This window comes from Salminus brasiliensis, chromosome 1 (assembly GCF_030463535.1).
Source record: "Salminus brasiliensis chromosome 1, fSalBra1.hap2, whole genome shotgun sequence".
Taxonomy (NCBI): domain Eukaryota; kingdom Metazoa; phylum Chordata; class Actinopteri; order Characiformes; family Bryconidae; genus Salminus; species Salminus brasiliensis.
Window position 1 is genome coordinate 88842661 of NC_132878.1, and position 21669 is coordinate 88864329.

At 37.9% G+C, this 21669-nt stretch overlaps 1 protein-coding gene across 4 annotated transcripts in view; it reads right to left on the reverse strand.

The window, feature by feature from the left end:
* Positions 1 to 21669, reverse strand: part of oxr1a (oxidation resistance 1a) — a 278911-nt gene that overhangs the window by 80928 nt on the left and 176314 nt on the right. Inside the window, exon 1 of one of the 4 annotated variants that reach the window (XM_072692290.1) lies at positions 11518 to 11786. The exons of the other annotated variants lie outside the window; for them this stretch is intronic. Within the exon in view, the coding sequence (XP_072548391.1) occupies positions 11518 to 11548 (31 nt within the window). The 5' untranslated portion in view covers positions 11549 to 11786. Of the gene's footprint in view, positions 1 to 11517; positions 11787 to 21669 lie in introns of those variants that run through there. 4 annotated transcript variants of the gene reach the window in all.

Here is a 21669-nt window from a genome sequence, read left to right on the forward strand (position 1 = left end):
CTTGGTTTTTAGTGAGCTAAAGCTAAAGCTTGGTTTTAGTGAGCTAAAGCTAAAGCTTGTTTTTTAGTGAGCTAAAGCTAAAGCTTGGTTTTTAGTGAGCTAAAGCTAAATCTTGGTTTTAGTGAGCTAAAGCTAAAGCTTGTTTTTCAGTGAGCTAAAGCTAAAGCTTGGTTTTTAGTGAGCTAAAGCTAAAGCTTGGTTTTCAGTGAGCTAAAGCTAAAGCTTGGTTTTTAGTGAGCTAAAGCTAAAGCTTGGTTTTTAGTGAGCTAAAGCTAAATCTTGTTTTCAGTGAGCTAAAGCTAAATCTTGTTTTCAGTGAGCTAAAGCTAAAGCTTGGTTTTTAGTGAGCTAAAGCTAAAGCTTGGTTTTTAGTGAGCTAAAACTAAAGCTTGGTTTTTAGTGAGCTAAAACTAAAGCTTGGTTTTTAGTGAGCTAAAGCTTGGTTTTAGTGAGCTAAAGCTAAAGCTTGTTTTTAGTGAGCTAAAGCTAAAGCTTGTTTTTTAGTGAGCTAAAGCTAAAGCTTGGTTTTCAGTGAGCTAAAGCTAAAGCTTGGTTTCAGTGAGCTAAAGCTAAAGCTTGGTTTTTAGTGAGCTAAAGCTAAAGCTTGGTTTTCAGTGAGCTAAAGCTAAAGCTTGGTTTTTAGTGAGCTAAAGCTAAAGCTTGGTTTTCAGTGAGCTAAAGCTAAAGCTTGGTTTTTAGTGAGCTAAAGCTAAAGCTTGGTTTTTAGTGAGCTAAAGCTAAAGCTTGGTTTTAGTGAGCTAAAGCTAAAGCTTGTTTTTCAGTGAGCTAAAGCTAAAGCTTGGTTTTTAGTGAGCTAAAGCTAAAGCTTGGTTTTCAGTGAGCTAAAGCTAAAGCTTGGTTTTTAGTGAGCTAAAGCTAAAGCTTGGTTTTTAGTGAGCTAAAGCTAAATCTTGTTTTCAGTGAGCTAAAGCTAAAGCTTGGTTTTTAGTGAGCTAAAGCTAAAGCTTGGTTTTTAGTGAGCTAAAACTAAAGCTTGGTTTTTAGTGAGCTAAAACTAAAGCTTGGTTTTTAGTGAGCTAAAGCTAAAGCTTGGTTTTTAGTGAGCTAAAGCTAAAGCTTGGTTTTAGTGAGCTAAAGCTAAAGCTTGGTTTTAGTGAGCTAAAGCTAAAGCTTGGTTTTTAGTGAGCTAAAGCTAAATCTTGGTTCTTAGTGAGCTAAAGCTAAAGCTTGGTTTTAGTGAGCTAAAACTAAAGCTTGGTTTTTAGTGAGCTAAAGCTAAAGCTTGGTTTTTAGTGAGCTAAAGCTAAAGCTTGGTTCTTAGTGAGCTAAAGCTAAAGCTTGGTTTTAGTGAGCTAAAGCTAAAGCTTGTTTTTAGTGAGCTAAAGCTAAAGCTTGGTTTTTAGTGAGCTAAAGCTAAAGCTTGGTTTTTAGTGAGCTAAAGCTAAATCTTGGTTTTTAGTGAGCTAAAGCTAAAGCTTGGTTTTTAGTGAGCTAAAGCTAAAGCTTGTTTTTAGTGAGCTAAAGCTAAAGCTTGGTTTTTAAAGCTAAAGCTTGTTTTTAGTGAGCTAAAGCTAAAGCTTGGTTTTTAGTGAGCTAAAGCTAAAGCTTAGTTTTTAGTGAGCTAAAGCTAAAGCTTGGTTTTTAGTGAGCTAAAGCTAAAGCTTGGTTTTAGTGAGCTAAAACTAAAGCTTGTTTTTAGTGAGCTAAAGCTAAATCTTGGTTTTTAGTGAGCTAAAGCTAAAGCTTGGTTCTTAGTGAGCTAAAACTAAAGCTTGGTTTTAGTGAGCTAAAGCTAAATCTTGGTTTTTAGTGAGCTAAAGCTAAAGCTTGGTTCTTAGTGAGCTAAAGCTAAAGCTTGGTTTTAGTGAGCTAAAACTAAAGCTTGGTTTTTAGTGAGCTAAAGCTAAAGCTTGGTTTTTAGTGAGCTAAAGCTAAAGCTTGGTTCTTAGTGAGCTAAAGCTAAAGCTTGGTTTTAGTGAGCTAAAGCTAAAGCTTGGTTTTAGTGAGCTAAAGCTAAAGCTTGGTTTTTAGTGAGCTAAAGCTAAAGCTTGGTTTTTAGTGAGCTAAAGCTAAATCTTGGTTTTTAGTGAGCTAAAGCTAAAGCTTGGTTTTTAGTGAGCTAAAGCTAAAGCTTGTTTTTAGTGAGCTAAAGCTAAAGCTTGGTTTTTAGTGAGCTAAAGCTAAAGCTTGGTTTTTAAAGCTAAAGCTTGTTTTTAGTGAGCTAAAGCTAAAGCTTGGTTTTTAGTGAGCTAAAGCTAAAGCTTAGTTTTTAGTGAGCTAAAGCTAAAGCTTGGTTTTTAGTGAGCTAAAGCTAAAGCTTGGTTTTTAGTGAGCTAAAGCTAAATCTTGGTTTTTAGTGAGCTAAAGCTAAAGCTTGGTTTTTAGTGAGCTAAAGCTAAAGCTTGGTTTTAGTGAGCTAAAACTAAAGCTTGTTTTTAGTGAGCTAAAGCTAAATCTTGGTTTTTAGTGAGCTAAAGCTAAAGCTTGGTTCTTAGTGAGCTAAAGCTAAAGCTTGGTTTTAGTGAGCTAAAGCTAAATCTTGGTTTTTAGTGAGCTAAAGCTAAAGCTTGGTTCTTAGTGAGCTAAAGCTAAAGCTTGGTTTTAGTGAGCTAAAGCTAAATCTTGGTTTTTAGTGAGCTAAAGCAAAAGCTTGGTTCTTAGTGAGCTAAAGCTAAAGCTTGGTTTTAGTGAGCTAAAGCTAAAGCTTGGTTTTTAGTGAGCTAAAGCTAAATCTTGGTTTTTAGTGAGCTAAAGCTAAAGCTTGGTTTTTAGTGAGCTAAAGCTAAAGCTTGGTTTTTAAAGCTAAAGCTTGTTTTTAGTGAGCTAAAGCTAAAGCTTGGTTTTCAGTGAGCTAAAGCTAAAGCTTGGTTTTTAGTGAGCTAAAGCTAAAGCTTGTTTTCAGTGAGCTAAAGCTAAAGCTTGGTTTTTAGTGAGCTAAAGCTAAAGCTTGTTTTTAGTGAGCTAAAGCTAAAGCTTGGTTCTTAGTGAGCTAAAGCTAAAGCTTGGTTTTCAGTGAGCTAAAGCTAAAGCTTGGTTTTTAGTGAGCTAAAGCTAAAGCTTGTTTTCAGTGAGCTAAAGCTAAAGCTTGGTTTTTAGTGAGCTAAAGCTAAAGCTTGGTTTTTAGTGAGCTAAAGCTAAAGCTTAGTTTTTAGTGAGCTAAAGCTAAAGCTTGGTTTTTAGTGAGCTAAAGCTAAAGCTTGTTTTCAGTGAGCTAAAGCTAAAGCTTGGTTTTTAGTGAGCTAAAGCTAAAGCTTGGTTTTTAGTGAGCTAAAGCTAAAGCTTGGTTTTTAGTGAGCTAAAGCTAAAGCTTGGTTTTAGTGAGCTAAAGCTAAAGCTTGGTTTTCAGTGAGCTAAAGCTAAAGCTTGGTTTTTAGTGAGCTAAAGCTAAAGCTTGGTTTTTAGTGAGCTAAAACTAAAGCTTGGTTTTTAGTGAGCTAAAACTAAAGCTTGGTTTTTAGTGAGCTAAAGCTAAAGCTTGGTTTTAGTGAGCTAAAGCTAAAGCTTGGTTTTTAGTGAGCTAAAGCTAAAGCTTGGTTTTTAGTGAGCTAAAACTAAAGCTTGGTTTTTAGTGAGCTAAAGCTAAAGCTTGGTTTTAGTGAGCTAAAGCTAAAGCTTGTTTTTTAGTGAGCTAAAGCTAAAGCTTGGTTTTTAGTGAGCTAAAGCTAAATCTTGGTTTTAGTGAGCTAAAGCTAAAGCTTGTTTTTCAGTGAGCTAAAGCTAAAGCTTGGTTTTTAGTGAGCTAAAGCTAAAGCTTGGTTTTCAGTGAGCTAAAGCTAAAGCTTGGTTTTTAGTGAGCTAAAGCTAAAGCTTGGTTTTTAGTGAGCTAAAGCTAAATCTTGTTTTCAGTGAGCTAAAGCTAAATCTTGTTTTCAGTGAGCTAAAGCTAAAGCTTGGTTTTTAGTGAGCTAAAGCTAAAGCTTGGTTTTTAGTGAGCTAAAACTAAAGCTTGGTTTTTAGTGAGCTAAAACTAAAGCTTGGTTTTTAGTGAGCTAAAGCTAAAGCTTGGTTTTAGTGAGCTAAAGCTAAAGCTTGTTTTTAGTGAGCTAAAGCTAAAGCTTGTTTTTTAGTGAGCTAAAGCTAAAGCTTGGTTTTCAGTGAGCTAAAGCTAAAGCTTGGTTTCAGTGAGCTAAAGCTAAAGCTTGGTTTTTAGTGAGCTAAAGCTAAAGCTTGGTTTTCAGTGAGCTAAAGCTAAAGCTTGGTTTTTAGTGAGCTAAAGCTAAAGCTTGGTTTTCAGTGAGCTAAAGCTAAAGCTTGGTTTTTAGTGAGCTAAAGCTAAAGCTTGGTTTTTAGTGAGCTAAAGCTAAAGCTTGGTTTTAGTGAGCTAAAGCTAAAGCTTGTTTTTCAGTGAGCTAAAGCTAAAGCTTGGTTTTTAGTGAGCTAAAGCTAAAGCTTGGTTTTCAGTGAGCTAAAGCTAAAGCTTGGTTTTTAGTGAGCTAAAGCTAAAGCTTGGTTTTTAGTGAGCTAAAGCTAAATCTTGTTTTCAGTGAGCTAAAGCTAAAGCTTGGTTTTTAGTGAGCTAAAGCTAAAGCTTGGTTTTTAGTGAGCTAAAACTAAAGCTTGGTTTTTAGTGAGCTAAAGCTAAAGCTTGGTTTTTAGTGAGCTAAAGCTAAAGCTTGGTTTTAGTGAGCTAAAGCTAAAGCTTGGTTTTAGTGAGCTAAAGCTAAAGCTTGGTTTTTAGTGAGCTAAAGCTAAATCTTGGTTCTTAGTGAGCTAAAGCTAAAGCTTGGTTTTAGTGAGCTAAAACTAAAGCTTGGTTTTTAGTGAGCTAAAGCTAAAGCTTGGTTTTTAGTGAGCTAAAGCTAAAGCTTGGTTCTTAGTGAGCTAAAGCTAAAGCTTGGTTTTAGTGAGCTAAAGCTAAAGCTTGTTTTTAGTGAGCTAAAGCTAAAGCTTGGTTTTTAGTGAGCTAAAGCTAAAGCTTGGTTTTTAGTGAGCTAAAGCTAAATCTTGGTTTTTAGTGAGCTAAAGCTAAAGCTTGGTTTTTAGTGAGCTAAAGCTAAAGCTTGTTTTTAGTGAGCTAAAGCTAAAGCTTGGTTTTTAAAGCTAAAGCTTGTTTTTAGTGAGCTAAAGCTAAAGCTTGGTTTTTAGTGAGCTAAAGCTAAAGCTTAGTTTTTAGTGAGCTAAAGCTAAAGCTTGGTTTTTAGTGAGCTAAAGCTAAAGCTTGTTTTTAGTGAGCTAAAGCTAAAGCTTGGTTTTTAGTGAGCTAAAGCTAAATCTTGGTTTTTAGTGAGCTAAAGCTAAATCTTGGTTTTTAGTGAGCTAAAGCTAAAGCTTGGTTTTAGTGAGCTAAAACTAAAGCTTGTTTTTAGTGAGCTAAAGCTAAAGCTTGGTTTTTAGTGAGCTAAAGCTAAATCTTGGTTTTTAGTGAGCTAAAGCTAAAGCTTGGTTTTTAGTGAGCTAAAGCTAAAGCTTGTTTTTAGTGAGCTAAAGCTAAAGCTTGGTTTTTAGTGAGCTAAAGCTAAAGCTTGGTTTTTAAAGCTAAAGCTTGTTTTTAGTGAGCTAAAGCTAAAGCTTGGTTTTTAGTGAGCTAAAGCTAAAGCTTAGTTTTTAGTGAGCTAAAGCTAAAGCTTGGTTTTTAGTGAGCTAAAGCTAAAGCTTGGTTTTTAGTGAGCTAAAGCTAAATCTTGGTTTTTAGTGAGCTAAAGCTAAAGCTTGGTTTTTAGTGAGCTAAAGCTAAAGCTTGGTTTTAGTGAGCTAAAACTAAAGCTTGTTTTTAGTGAGCTAAAGCTAAATCTTGGTTTTTAGTGAGCTAAAGCTAAAGCTTGGTTCTTAGTGAGCTAAAGCTAAAGCTTGGTTTTAGTGAGCTAAAGCTAAATCTTGGTTTTTAGTGAGCTAAAGCTAAAGCTTGGTTCTTAGTGAGCTAAAGCTAAAGCTTGGTTTTAGTGAGCTAAAGCTAAAGCTTGGTTTTTAGTGAGCTAAAGCTAAAGCTTGTTTTTAGTGAGCTAAAGCTAAAGCTTGGTTTTTAGTGAGCTAAAGCTAAAGCTTGGTTCTTAGTGAGCTAAAGCTAAAGCTTGGTTTTAGTGAGCTAAAGCTAAAGCTTGGTTTTTAGTGAGCTAAAGCTAAATCTTGGTTTTTAGTGAGCTAAAGCTAAAGCTTGGTTTTTAGTGAGCTAAAGCTAAAGCTTGGTTTTTAAAGCTAAAGCTTGTTTTTAGTGAGCTAAAGCTAAAGCTTGTTTTTAGTGAGCTAAAGCTAAAGCTTGGTTTTTAGTGAGCTAAAGCTAAATCTTGGTTTTTAGTGAGCTAAAGCTAAAGCTTGGTTTTAGTGAGCTAAAGCTAAAGCTTGGTTTTAGTGAGCTAAAGCTAAAGCTTGGTTTTTAGTGAGCTAAAGCTAAATCTTGGTTTTTAGTGAGCTAAAGCTAAAGCTTGTTTTTCAGTGAGCTAAAGCTAAATCTTGGTTTTTAGTGAGCTAAAGCTAAAGCTTGGTTTTAGTGAGCTAAAGCTAAAGCTTGTTTTTCAGTGAGCTAAAGCTAAAGCTTGGTTTTTAGTGAGCTAAAGCTAAAGCTTGGTTTTAGTGAGCTAAAGCTAAAGCTTGGTTTTAGTGAGCTAAAGCTAAAGCTTGGTTTTTAGTGAGCTAAAGCTAAAGCTTGGTTTTTAGTGAGCTAAAGCTAAAGCTTGGTTTTAGTGAGCTAAAGCTAAAGCTTGTTTTTTAGTGAGCTAAAGCTAAAGCTTGGTTTTAGTGAGCTAAAGCTAAAGCTTGGTTTTTAGTGAGCTAAAGCTAAAGCTTGTTTTTTAGTGAGCTAAAGCTAAAGCTTGTTTTTAGTGAGCTAAAGCTAAATCTTGGTTTTTAGTGAGCTAAAGCTAAAGCTTGTTTTAGTGAGCTAAAGCTAAAGCTTGGTTTTTAGTGAGCTAAAGCTAAATCTTGGTTTTAGTGAGCTAAAGCTAAAGCTTGGTTTTAGTGAGCTAAAGCTAAAGCTTGGTTTTTAGTGAGCTAAAGCTAAATCTTGTTTTTTAGTGAGCTAAAGCTAAAGCTTGGTTTTAGTGAGCTAAAGCTAAAGCTTGGTTTTTAGTGAGCTAAAGCTAAATCTTGTTTTTTAGTGAGCTAAAGCTAAAGCTTGGTTTTAGTGAGCTAAAGCTAAAGCTTGGTTTTAGTGAGCTCAAGCTAAAGCTTGGTTTTTAGTGAGCTAAAGCTAAAGCTTGGTTTTAGTGAGCTAAAGCTAAAGCTTGGTTTCAGTGAGCTAAAGCTAAAGCTTGGTTTTAGTGAGCTAAAGCTAAAGCTTGTTTTTTAGTGAGCTAAAGCTAAAGCTTGGTTTTAGTGAGCTAAAGCTAAAGCTTGGTTTCAGTGAGCTAAAGCTAAAGCTTGGTTTTAGTGAGCTAAAGCTAAAGCTTGGTTTTTTAGTGAGCTAAAGCTAAATCTTGGTTTTTAGTGAGCTAAAGCTAAAGCTTGGTTTCAGTGAGCTAAAGCTAAAGCTTGGTTTTAGTGAGCTAAAGCTAAAGCTTGTTTTTTAGTGAGCTAAAGCTAAAGCTTGGTTTTAGTGAGCTAAAGCTAAAGCTTGGTTTTTAGTGAGCTAAAGCTAAAGCTTGGTTTTTAGTGAGCTAAAGCTAAAGCTTGGTTTTTAGTGAGCTAAAGCTAAAGCTTGTTTTTTAGTGAGCTAAAGCTAAAGCTTGGTTTTTAGTGAGCTAAAACTAAAGCTTGGTTTTTAGTGAGCTAAAGCTAAAGCTTGGTTTTAGTGAGCTAAAGCTAAAGCTTGGTTTTTAGTGAGCTAAAGCTAAAGCTAAATCTTGGTTTTTAGTGAGCTAAAGCTAAAGCTTGTTTTTAGTGAGCTAAAACTAAAGCTTGGTTTTTAGTGAGCTAAAGCTAAAGCTTGGTTTTTAGTGAGCTAAAACTAAAGCTTGGTTTTTAGTGAGCTAAAGCTAAAGCTTGGTTTTAGTGAGCTAAAGCTAAAGCTAAATCTTGGTTTTTAGTGAGCTTAAACTAAAGCTTGGTTTTTAGTGAGCTAAAGCTAAATCTTGGTTTTTAGTGAGCTAAAGCTAAATCTTGGTTTTTAGTGAGCTAAAGCTAAATCTTGGTTTTTAGTGAGCTAAAGCTAAATCTTGGTTTTTAGTGAGCTAAAGCTAAATCTTGGTTTTTAGTGAGCTAAAACTAAAGCTTGGTTTTTAGTGAGCTAAAACTAAAGCTTGGTTTTTAGTGAGCTAAAACTAAAGCTTGGTTTTTAGTGAGCTAAAGCTAAATCTTGGTTTTTAGTGAGCTAAAGCTAAATCTTGGTTTTTAGTGAGCTAAAGCTAAATCTTGGTTTTTAGTGAGCTAAAACTAAAGCTTGGTTTTTAGTGAGCTAAAACTAAAGCTTGGTTTTTAGTGAGCTAAAACTAAAGCTTGGTTTTTAGTGAGCTAAAGCTAAATCTTGGTTTTTAGTGAGCTAAAACTAAAGCTTGGTTTTTAGTGAGCTAAAGCTAAATCTTGGTTTTTAGTGAGCTAAAGCTAAATCTTGGTTTTTAGTGAGCTAAAGCTAAAGCTTGGTTTTTAGTGAGCTAAAGCTAAATCTTGGTTTTTAGTGAGCTAAAGCTAAAGCTTGGTTTTTAGTGAGCTAAAGCTAAATCTTGGTTTTTAGTGAGCTAAAGCTAAATCTTGGTTTTTAGTGAGCTAAAGCTAAATCTTGGTTTTTAGTGAGCTAAAGCTAAATCTTGGTTTTTAGTGAGCTAAAACTAAAGCTTGGTTTTTAGTGAGCTAAAACTAAAGCTTGGTTTTTAGTGAGCTAAAGCTAAATCTTGGTTTTTAGTGAGCTAAAACTAAAGCTTGGTTTTTAGTGAGCTAAAGCTAAATCTTGGTTTTTAGTGAGCTAAAGCTAAATCTTGGTTTTTAGTGAGCTAAAGCTAAAGCTTGGTTTTTAGTGAGCTAAAGCTAAATCTTGGTTTTTAGTGAGCTAAAGCTAAAGCTTGGTTTTTAGTGAGCTAAAGCTAAAGCTTGGTTTTAGTGAGCTAAAGCTAAAGCTTGGTTTTTGGGTTTGTGTTTGTGTGGGTGTTAATTAACTGTGCAGAGAACATAAACTGTATGAAAAAGCATCAGACTATGAATCACAAGACCAGACAGACATTCCCAAACTGAGAGAGACAGCAGAGACGACACGCTGAAAGAAAAGTAACGATCAGGGAAAGCATCTATACTTTTACTGAACTCAGTTCATTCAATGGCAATTTTAAAACAAAGTGTCTGATATAAAAAGGCCTTTTCTCGCGCTGCAGTGAGAGCAGCCTCACAAGCAAAACAGCGAGTCTAATATGTGTCTGTAGCACAGAGAGACACAAGCTCCGCCAACCCCCCCAGTGAGTCAGTCACTCCGGCAGCAGTCAGAGGCTGTTCCATCTCCACAGCTTCAGACAGCTCTGCTAGCCTGACATGCTTTTTAATAAGATATTCATTTAGTCATTTCTTACAGCATCTGCGAATCTGGGGATCGCAGCAGGCCAGAGCTCTAGCAACTGCGGAGAGGACAATGTGCTGCCAAAGAGAGCCTCTTCTGCCATTGCAGTGGGAGAGAGCTGAGCTGGGAGTCTGTGCCTATGGTTAAGCACTGACTCCTGTACGTGCTACAGTATGTACAGTGCGTTCGGCGTTGTTGTGTAACGCCAGTGTTTTCTAAAGGCCAGGAGCTGGATGATGTGCTCATTCATTGTTCTCAACAGTGCAGGACTGATGGGATGGGATTCTTATGGCAATATCTGTGACAAGTCCAGTATCACAAATTATTATACATATATGTAACCCATACATACTGAAAATTAGGGTCCCGGTTATGCAATTCAACTTCATAAAAAATAGCAATTAAAATATATATTCTCAAAGAACCACCAGCCAACATGTCCAAATGTTTGTGGACACCCCTTCTGATTAATGCATTGAGTTGGGAGTCTGGTGTCTATGGTTAACCACTGACACCAGTGCGTGCTACAGTATGTGAAGTGCGTACGGTGTTGTGGTGTATCTGCAGTGTTTTCTAAAAAATGAAGATCACGTAGGAAAGTCTTGATGCATGTAAATTGCCATAGCAGTATGCTAAGCTAAAGGCTAATTCTGATCACCCCTTCTAATGAATGCATTCAGCTGCTTTAAGTTGCAACCCTTGCTGACATAGATGTGTAAAAGCACAGACACAGGTTGTCTTGTCCCTGTAAAGAAGTATTGCCAATAAAATAGGACTCTCTTGAGTTTCTTTTTGCATAATGTCTGTTTATCTAGACACTTTTTTACTGTCACCGTGGTTAACAGTGGGCAGAAATAATTCTTATAATATTCTAATTAATATAATAAATAGCTACAATACAATACATGCTGATATTGTTTACCACACATTGTATATTTTCTTTTATTTTCTATTGTTTATTTTTGTTTTGTTTTGTTTATCAAACAGTACTTCTGCTGCTTTTAGTAAAACTCATGGCTCTGTTGCTGAGATTTTTGGCCATTTTTTGCAACCTGTCAGGCCCACATGCCCAAATAAAGACTTCCTGTTCGTTTCCGTTCATTTGTTCATTTGATTCACTGCTCATTGTTTGTTCATGTGTCACCTGGGACTGGGAGTACTTAAGGAGTGTTATCCCCTTTGTTCACTGCTGTGAACTGACTCCGTTGGAATCTCTGGGGCGCTTTGAGATTCTGCACGTTACCAGCGTGTTCAGGTCGGCTCTAGGTTGTGGTCCACGTTCAGGCGAAGTTCTCCAACCTACTCTAGAGGCAAGCGAGGTACGTTCGCTTCCGACTTATGTTCCAAGGCGACCCACGTACAAAGCAGCATGCTGCAAAGTCAGGTTAGGTCGGCCTTGCCTTTTGGTCTAGAAGCTGTTTCCCCAGCTACTCCTCTTTTGTTGACAGAGCGTGGCTCTGCCCTTAGTTTGTTTACTCCCCGTTGCCCAAGCATGGCTTGTGGTTTTCAGTTCTAGCCCCTTCCTTGGTTCTCCCCTCACGTTCTTTTCTCCACGCTCAGCTCCTTGCCTCCTCCCAGTCCCAGGTTTGTTTTGGTTTGCCATTTTGTTTGTCACGTTGTGGTTCAGTTTACGGTTGTTTCCCTTAGTTGCTGCACTTGGTTTGGTTAATTATAGTGTTGTGTTTATCACGTTTAATAAACCATCTTGCTTTGATTCCATCTCTGTGAGTGTTCATCCCTTCAGGTCTGGCCGTACACGCCATGACAAAACCAAACAGACACTCAGCTTTATTCATTTATAGGCTCCTGATGAACTCATTAACATGTCAGTTCTGATTGGCTGTTACTAATGTCACATGTAAAAATACCATAGTGATAAAAACCTTCTGTGTGACGCAGGTTTTATGATCTGTTTATTATGAACTGTCCATTGAAGTAGTTCTATTGTTAAAATATAAATATAACAATATAAACAATATTGACCTTTACTACTGATTCTACTGGCCATTATATGGCAATGAATCAACCATCCATCTTGACTAAGTTGCAGATAACTGTTGGACTGATTTGCATGTTTAATGTGTTTTAAAAACACTGCAAAGCATTTCCCAATCTCAATATTTAGCGACATATAACTGCAATACTAATATTTAGTCCACACTGTGCAGCCCTGCCACCCTGTATCAGTTCTTTTTCCTACTTACTCAGATAATGGCGTCTAATAAACATGTCCATATGACTGTGGCCTGTGGTAACCAGTGTATTGCTGCTCCTCCAATCCTGTGACTGCACCTCTGAACGCCTTGCTGTGTCAGCTCACACAAGTAGCCTCTCACTCTCCCAGGCTAAAGACTCTCCATGGTCAGGGGTCAGGGCTGGCCTTTGCCTCCACCTAAGAGATCCACTGTCGGTGCAGCACAAGCAACACAGACTCTGTTCTCAGGACTAAAGCTGCAGTAAGACATCTGAGTTAAACCTGGACTCTGAACGCCGCTGCGGTTCAGACTCGTACGAGTGTGAGAGTGTGTTGGCGCTTTCGTGTGTTTACATGGAGCAAGCCACGAGTTTCACTGTTTGCTCTCGCTGGTCGATACCAAGCATTCTTAAAGGAGTGCCTTGCTCACAAAGGCACTAACTTTCTCAAGAGTTTAGTCTTTGAAGGGCATACGATTTCTTTCAGGTAGCCATGCTAGCCTTTTTTAAGGGAATCGATTCTGTTAGAGAAGGCCAGTTTAAGAGTCTATATCACGAAATAACAAAAAAAACTCAACACAAAGTCCATATACTCCATATTTGTAATAATTTTACTAATTTGCATGCAGTGCTGTACAAAAGCATTAGACACCTGTGAAATAAAGTTCTTTTACGTTTAAAAGAGCAGTAATATTAGAATAAATACAAATTCATACAAAAAGTAGTGGTTTTACATCACTGTGTTTTTTAATTTTTTTAATATTCTGTATACATTAGTTTGTGACTGTTCAGTAAAGTCTATTTTTATTTTTTGGCCTTTTTAGAATTACTAGTTTTGTTTTCCAATTTAACCCCTTAAACAGCCTAGGGACCGTCCGCAGCCCAGAAGTGTTATTACAGACTTCTAACCCAAGTGTGAAATAATAATACACCTAAGTGTTCTGCGTTAAGTGGGTTAAACTATTCACTTGGCAAATAGACTGAAGACAAACCCTCTCCAAGGTTCTCCTCATGAAAGTCTAGTATTATTTATAGACATCATCCAACACCAGGTTTGGTAAATCAGCGCTTAATGACAGAAAATCAGGTGAGCTGCTGCTGCTGCTGATGGAATTGAACATATCCATGCTGTGATGGGGGCGTCCAGGAGAAACCTGGAACCAGGCTTTGTTCTTCAGACTAGGTCACTATCTCACCTACTTTCTTCAAAATGAGAAATTCATGTTCCTGTTTACTGTATTTATGTTGACCTGCATCTGTTCTAATGAGATCTGGAGTATAAACAAGCAAAAACACTCTTATTTGTTTGATTAATGGTTGTAAATAACTGTGGTTACATGCCTTAAACCTCTGCACAGCACAGTACTGTATATACAGCCTGCAGCAGTTCAGCCCAGTGCATTCTCATTAAAGTTATGAGGTGTGCCTCAGCCTCAGCTCTCTGTCAGCAAACTCTCCGTCAGTCTTAAAGGCACAGTATCAAAAACAGCCTGTTTGAGACTTAAGCACCAGTTTCCCAGACCCACATCAAACCTATGCCTAGACTTCAAAGAATTTCCTGCTGTGATTCACTATTGCCACTGTGATTTTCAGATCTATCATTTGAGCAACATATAGCTATTATTATTATTATTATTTTAGTAGGACAGGTTTTCTACAGCTTAGGAACACTGGCAAACTAAGAAACTCCTTATCTCTACAGGTTGCAGAAAAGCTAGTACACGCTTTTATTACCTTTTTATATTATAATAATATAATAATCATGGTGCAGAATAACTTAATATAGTCATGGCAGTAATGGTCAGAGTAATGAGAGTAATGATGGTTAGTAGTGGTAATATTAGTATTGGCAGATAGTTAGGAGTCCATTTAGGTTTTAACATGGCCATTAGGCAGGTAGCAGTGGTAGGTGGTGGTGGTGGGGGAGCCTAGTGGTCAGTCTTCCACAAGGTTGGGGTGGATGAGTGGCCGACCATTAACTTGGAGAAGGTAAAGAGACAGAGTTAGTTCTGAATGAATTTATAGAGAGCAGTGAATGGTGAGCAGTATCAGAGTGTGTCTGACGACTCCGACACATCTGACTACAACAGCCTAATTAAAAGGAGAGAGCCAGAAGGTAACACAGACATGGGAGCACCCTGAAACGCTAGCGTCCATCTGCTCCACCGTCCACAAACCTGAGTGATCGCATGTAAGCAGCAAGACGACAGCTCCAGCATCTCAGTATACTACAATTCCCTGTCCGTGAACCCCTGGACCTACAACCTTTATCTAAGGGGAAACAGTATCTGGAAGAGTTGGGGGGCTTTATAAGAAAAGGCTCTTCCTCCTGCTGAGGTTTTCTTAATTTTGGTAACTACTAAGAAGCCAGCACTCTGAGATCTAAGTAATCTTGATGGTTCGTAATATGTAATAAGATCCCGCAGGTACTCAGGAGCGAGGCCATGTAGGGCTTCATATGTTAATAGAAGAATTTTGTAAACAATACGGAATTTAACTGGAAGCCAATGAAGTGCTGATAGAACTGGACTGATATGGTCAAATGTTCTAGTTTTAGTAAGAACCCTGGCTGCAGCATTTTGAACTAGTTGAAGTTTACAGAAAGCTAATTAGACAGCTCTGGTTCCTCTGACTAACAGTCTACTAGCTGAAGTTTTACTAAAGCAGCAGCAGCAGTCTGTGCTAAAGCTGTGTTTACAGTAGACAATTATCACAGTGGTCCACAGAACATCCCATCAACAGTTCAACTTCCCCATCTTTTGAATAGAACAGAGTCTGACACACTTCTGAGTGGTGAGTGGAATACACAGTACAAACGTTTTTGTGACTTTTATCATAATTATAATGTATAAATAGTTCTGATCAGAGGAGGATGAGTCCCCTATTGGAGTCTTGGTTCCTCCCAAGGTTTCTTCCTCCAGCTCTGAGGGAGTTTTTCCTCGCCACTGTAGCCTTTGGCCTGCTCACTGGGGGTCTTAGGTTTTCATGTCTCCTTACGATGTTGATTTCTTGTCTTTTAAGTTGTTTGTGACAACAACAGTTATAAAAAGCGCTATACTAAAAAATTAGATTTGAATTTCCTTAAGGCTAGGCTTCATTCATGGGTTGGTTTTCCTGGACAGGGAATAAGGACAGTAGTAGACTACACTGCATTTTAATGGAGATTGTCAGTTGTCCTTGTTTGGAGCCGAATGTTATCTTAAGAATGAAGCAAAGCTATAAAGAAAAACAGGAATGGCTCCATAAGTGATATGACAACTGTCATACTGTACATCAGATTTTAGCTTAGCAAGGAAATTGCTACTGGAGATCTGCTTTGCCCTGTACAAATAACATTGACATCACATACAGATGTGTAATCTAATCAACACTTTACTATGGTTGAAACTGAAGCAGAAAAGATTCAACGTCTGAAAAGATAGCTGACAGATTCACTGTAAAGATAATGGCATGGAGTAACAGGCCTGAACTCTCAGTCTCTTTGACTGAAAGGCATCAGACTATTGCATTCCTCAGGACTGAATTCCTGAACGTTCACTGGGTTTTGCAGTGAATACAGATATTGCACAAACCTTCAATGCAAATGAGCCATCCAACCAATCACTGCTCCATGGTGAGCATGATGGTTCTTAGGTGAATTACGAGCTATTAATGTAATTCAACAAATGTAAATTATTGTAGTAAATATAACCCACGCCAGCGTCTAACCATGTCACATTACTGATTCACAGATGTGTTTTAATATACTGCGATCCCAATCACAACAATAAAAATAACAATACTGATGCAGTCCATTTCATGCAGCCATTAATCTTCTTTATTAGATCAGCATTCCCAGAAGACCAACGACTAAATGCAGATAATTGCTGAGTTATAAACAGTGGTGGCTCACTGAGAACACAAAGTCTATCCAGTTATCCACATGTTTTATCGGGTGGCCTAATGGTAAGAGCTGTAAGACAGCACCCAGCTGGTTTGTGGGTTCAAACCTTGGTGACTGACTGGGTACTTCTGGCTGTATCCTTAGGCAAGGTACACTGTTAAAAGTAGTTCTTCAACTTAAAGCTGTAGAGGAACCTATTAAGGTGCTTAGAGGAACCTTCGGGAAAAAGTTTATAGAAGGAAAAGGTTCCTTGAAAGCACTTCAAACTGAAGAACCTCTAAAGTTCCTCAAGGATCTGATACTTTTAACAGTGAAGTACTGAGGTACACTCTCCACTGCTGTAGGGGACACTGCTTTGCTGGCCACTCTTTAGCAGCAAAATTACCAATTTATAGGGATGAAAATAATGGCCTGATATTTGATGCATTTACTAGACACTGGAAAAGCAGAATGTTTAGATGGCAATTGGTTAAAAAATATTGGCATTTTTAATATTGCATTTGTAATCAACTGTGGATCAATAAAGTATAACCCACGCTGCCATTGTAGCCTTCAATTTACAACAGTTTAACTACTGCATAGGTTGCAAAATGACTGGTTAATGCTTTTCTAATCATTTCACAATTATGGATGTCTCAATCTGATCCAGGCATATTTTAACAGATTGGGTTTTGGCTATTTTAGGCCTGATTTACAGCCGATCCTTTGTTTTTACTGCTGTGCCGCTGTGATAGAAACGCTATAAACAGACGTAATTCATAGCCTGCAGCAGTCAAGAACGTTCTCAGAAGATTACATAGCAGTTTAAAGACTGCAGCGTTGGACTGTTTCAAAGTGGAACATGAAAAACACATCTGCGTTTAAGGAAGCTTCCTTTTCTCCAGATATGGGTATGTAAATGTCAGTGTGAGGCTGTTACTCAGCTATTTCTCTATTTTCTACCATCAACGCTACCTAAACCCTGGATCAGGGAAAGGCTCCATTGTTCCAGTAGAGTCTCACAAGCCTCCTCTGGTTTTAAACCAGAACATGAAATCACAGCATTTTCACAACATGATTAAATAGTTAATTTAACATAAGCAATCAATAAAAACAGCTCAGAGTGTGCACCACTGTATCTATATTAAAAAATAAAGTGATTTTCTTGCAGCAATTCTTCAAGCAATTTGGTTGAGCTGAGTGATGCACAAAGCCAGTCAGACTGTGTGAAATGATAATAAACTACACGACTATATAACGTATTTATCTTGGAGTAATGAGAGTATGATACAAAAAAGTGACATACTGTGAACCTCAAACTCTGCTGTGTCCTTCAAAAGCAACAAAACAGCTAAAAAAGAGCTGTAAAACAGGCTAAATCATAACCCCCAAAACTGTCAAGTAACAGACTTGACTTATTTTATATATATATATATATATATATATATATATATTATATTTATACTCCATACAGCATTTACATACACCCAGCCCACTAGCAAATAACTGCAACAGCTACTTCAGGAGAATATAGAAGCAAGGCTAAAAAGGCAAAAAGCTAATGCTGGCCAACTGGATGAAGCACTGATTAGAGTAGGGCTGACTGGGGGAAGCGCTTCTGTGTGTTTTACTTTGATCAGTTTTATCAGTTTAATTCATTTAAGCAGTGTGTTAATGTGCTTTATAAAAACATGTAACTTGTACACAATGGTGGTAATTAATGATTATGCTTCAAGTATGAGTGAAGACACCACATACAAACTAAAGGCAATTCTCACTCCTCATTCCTATACAGTGCAGTTTGCATCAGCAATGCGCTTATTTTTCCTTATTATTTAATTTCTTTAATTTTTAAATGTATGAATAAATTTGATTTCATTTAATGTATTCTATTATTATTGAATTATTGTATGCACTTATTTGCTCTGTTATTCAATGTTCTATTTTTAAATAAAGACATGGAAATGTATTTTTAATCCGATTCATCGATTAATCGAAAAATAATCGTCAGATTAATCGATTATTAAAATAATTGTTAGTTGCAGCCCTAGTCTACTAAGTCTACTTATTTGGGAATAATTACACAAAGTTCTAGTTACAGTGTTACAAACTATGCTAGACTAGACTTTACTATGCTGTGCTATGAACTTAACGTTTTTCATCAAGGAAAGTCAAAGATAAAGTGCCCAGGGAGCGGAGAGGGTTAAGGGCCAAGTGATTCATAAAGAGACAAGCATTTCACACCCCAACCGAAGTCACGGCCACATTGATATCAATAATGCTCTTCATGTCTCCAAGTCTGCCTCATAACCATGCTGAAACGGTCAATTGAGCAGCCCCAGACTGCTATATCAGGTGATACTCAGCACTAAAGAACTGGATTATGATTGGATGGGGGCCACCCCTAATCATAATCTTCTCATTTTAATAGCCAGGAAGGATCAGATCCAACATCTCACAAACCAAAACCCAGACAGATCTGAAAGGCTTCTGAAATAGCTGTAGACTGAATCAGAGAGCACTAGTTATGGCATGTAAAAAAAATAAAGCATAGCTTTCTTCAGGCAAACTGGCAGACATACGAGATATGTATCATCTATATATGGTGGGGGGAAGCAACAGTATGTGTGTGTGTGCGCATATGTGTGAATGAGTGTGTGTGTGTGAGGAACGTTTCTCTGACAGGGAACACAACCAGGCAATTTTGCTTTGGCAACTTGTTTCCCTGCCAGATGCAATAGCCCAAGCGAAGTTATTTTTAGTTCGCCCACTTATTTGCTGTTGAGAATGGTGGTGGAAGCAAGTGCTCCATCATAATGAGCAGGTGGTGCACACACACACACACACACACACAGACACACACACACACAACACACACACACACACACACACACACACATACACATTCAGAACTAGAAAGAATGAGATCTAGTTTAGGAAAAAGATGTCATAGCAGCCTGAAACAAGCTGATCACACAATCACTAATCACTGCTTTATGGACACAGATGAACTGAAAACGAAGCTATTTGCTGAATCATGTTTCGATTTGAGCTCACATGCATTGTTTTCACATCTGTGCACCAGTTTATCTGTTTAAATAATGAATGGAATGAAAATAAAACAATAAATGCTGAGTCATCCTGAGTTAGGGTAACCTAGGGAAACCTGCTGGGTTGCCAGTGTGTTATACTGTACTGTACCTGTACCTTAAAATATCAGCTTCAAAATCACTGTGATGCTCCACTGACTGTAATAGGGAGAATATGGTCTCTATCACTGCTACTCTGGACTCAGCACACCGGTAACTGCACTCTATAACTTTGGTCAAGCAGGCGGGACAACGCTTAAGAGAACAGCATTTCTGTACAATCCTGTAATTGTACTCTACCGTCTCAGTCCACATGCTTCTTTCACTTGTAGTGACGGTTCTGTATCTCTCAGCTTGTCCAGAAATGCATGTCCTTGAGGGGTTGCTCCAAGCACGAATCATGCTTCTCAACTGTAGGGGAGCCCAGGAGCAAGAAATAACACTTCTCCCATAACGCTGCGTTATAGAAACCATATAACGCAAATCCAAACTGTTTTGATACAGAATGTAAACATTAGGCCGTTCACTCTCAGGTCCATACAGCCCATCTATGTAAACTAAGCTGCAAAAACAGAGAAGTCATAAAAACCAATGTACTGTATTTACATACATACAGCTTACTGTGCCTGCAACAGTTTAGCCACACCCACTCAAACCACAGCTGTAAGTAGCATTTCAGTCCAAACTGAGGCACACCAATTCAAAACAGGACAGCCAATCAAAACAGAGGCCATTTCCATCTATCAGTCTTTAAGTGTATGGGATAAAAAAAGTGAAGGATATAGTAAGTAAGACAGCTGACTACTTCCTATGATACACACCTAAACCACCAAAGGCAAACCCATTAGCCAGGTAGCTAATATCATTGCGGTCGCACAAAAAACATGTATCTCCATTTTTGCAGTGTTTCACTTGTTGACATAATGTGAATCTGTTAGTTGTTCTTGACATTGTATCAAGATTTCATGATGAATGGACCAACAGAAATGCTTCAAATTGACTTGGAATAAAATCTTTATACACTTCCACTGAAAGTTACAGCAGTTATTTTGGAGATACAATGTTTTTTGTGTGAACGTGACGAACAGACTGGCCAAATGCTCCTAATAACTGTCTCATCTCTGTAGACATTATGTATTTATATTAGAGGGTAACGATACACTCAGCTGATCTGAGTTCAATGACTTCATGATTCAATATTTTGACCAAAATTAGAGAAAAGACCAATGGGAGGCCTCCTGGGAGGCAGGAAGACCGTGGTTGGTGCTGGTTGTGTGCAAGCTTTGAAACAATATTTATAGTGCATATAATATACATATCATAATTGCTAAAATGCTTATTCTGCACTGCAGTATGATTGTTTTGATGTGTTGATGTGCTGTAACACCCTCATTTTACATCTCATCCCAATCCCAGGTGGGCATACCATGCACAGCACATTAGTGTGTGTTCCCCTGCTCTAATACACTTGACTTGGTTCAGCTCAATTATCTGATGAGTTCAGGTGTGTTAGAGCACAGAAATGGGTCCCCAGGCTTGAGACTGAGACCCATTAGAATAAACCATCCTGCACTGTTTAATATCTCTGAGGTAAAGGCTTAACGCTGCTGCTACAAACATGACAACTGATTTCGGTTAGGCACACTAGTGCTGAACATAACAGGGGAAGGAGTTACACTGATGTTTCACACACAGACATGTGAAAAACTCATTTTAAACGTTTGGATGTTTGTTGGATCTTCATCTGAACAACACAAAGATGGAGTGACATGAGACACTTTTAGGCACATTTAGTAGACTGGTTCATCCAGGATTGCTTGCTTTCCCTTTCACTTGAACTTAGCACGTCGATAAATTCGCAGCTGCAGTGGGCTTGTTCTGTCTCAACAGTGAATCCCACAGCAGCTCTTTCTCGTTTTTGTGTGAATTCTAATGCTGCCACTTAGTCTGTCTTTTTGCCACTCAGTGGGTGTGGCTGCAGTGACCCCTACCACCTGTGACATCACGTGCCTACCCTCTATGGTTGACCATACTGAGATGCAAAAGCAATTTTTGACTAACTAAGTTCAATTACCTCCCTTAATCAGTTACTTCACCATTTTAAGTCGACCCAACCCTACTTTTTTTTTTTTTTTTACAGTGCCATGATTAAAGACTGTGATTACTGTTTAGGAAACTCTCTATATTGTACAGCTCTTGAGCACACAAGCTCCAAACCTGGACAACCATCTTAACCTAAATACGTTCATCCTAAAGAGTTCATTCCCACTGCCTTTGTATCCTTGAATCAAACAAAAAAAAAAACATCTTCCAATATGATTAATGTTCTCTCACATTTAACGACTGTGACATCTCGGCCCATAGTATTTGAAGGGCAAGCCTACTCCCTTGACATTACACATGAAATTCCACTCAACATTCATGAGCCCAGGGTCATGTGCTCTCTCACATGGCCATAAGTGATTCTGGAGCGCTCACTCTGCATAATAAACTGCTTTATGATTCACTGGATGTGTTTATTCTTTGTGAAAAGGATCATAATACTTGCAGGTTGCATTTTGAGACTAGCAGCATGAATATGGTCTACTTTTCAGAGGTTCAGTTCATGCTGCTTATGTAAAGAGTTTAAAGTTGAATAATGTTGGAAGAAGGAGTGTTAAAGCAGCTCGGGATCGAGCTGTCAGGACAGACAATCTCTGAACAAGCTTATTAAAGCCAAAGGCAAAAGGACAGAATGTGCTCATATGTAAAAACAAAAACAGAACCCTGAAGGACATTAACCTCATTTTATCTACTGTAATATGAAAATGATAACCGACACTAGTGAGGCCTTCAACAAACTGCACACAGGGCCACAAATGCAAAGCAGCATTCTTCCATAGAAGCCTCGGCCCTACATCACATCAAGTTAGACTAACGCTTGCATTTTAAATCAATTACTCAATATTGTAAAATTGTTGATATATTGTTTCAGCGCTCCTGTACAAAAACATTGTATCTCTGTGGTAATGGTAACTTCAGATATTTTAATATTGGAAGTGAATGTAAAAAGATTTTATTCCAAGACATTTTGGAGCATTTCTATTGATCCATTGGTCCATTCTTTGTGAGATTTCAATATTTTGATTTTGACATTCTAAGTGGACCCAACTCTACATTTTTTACAGTGCTCTGATTAAAGACTGTGATTACTGTTTAGGAAACTCTCTATA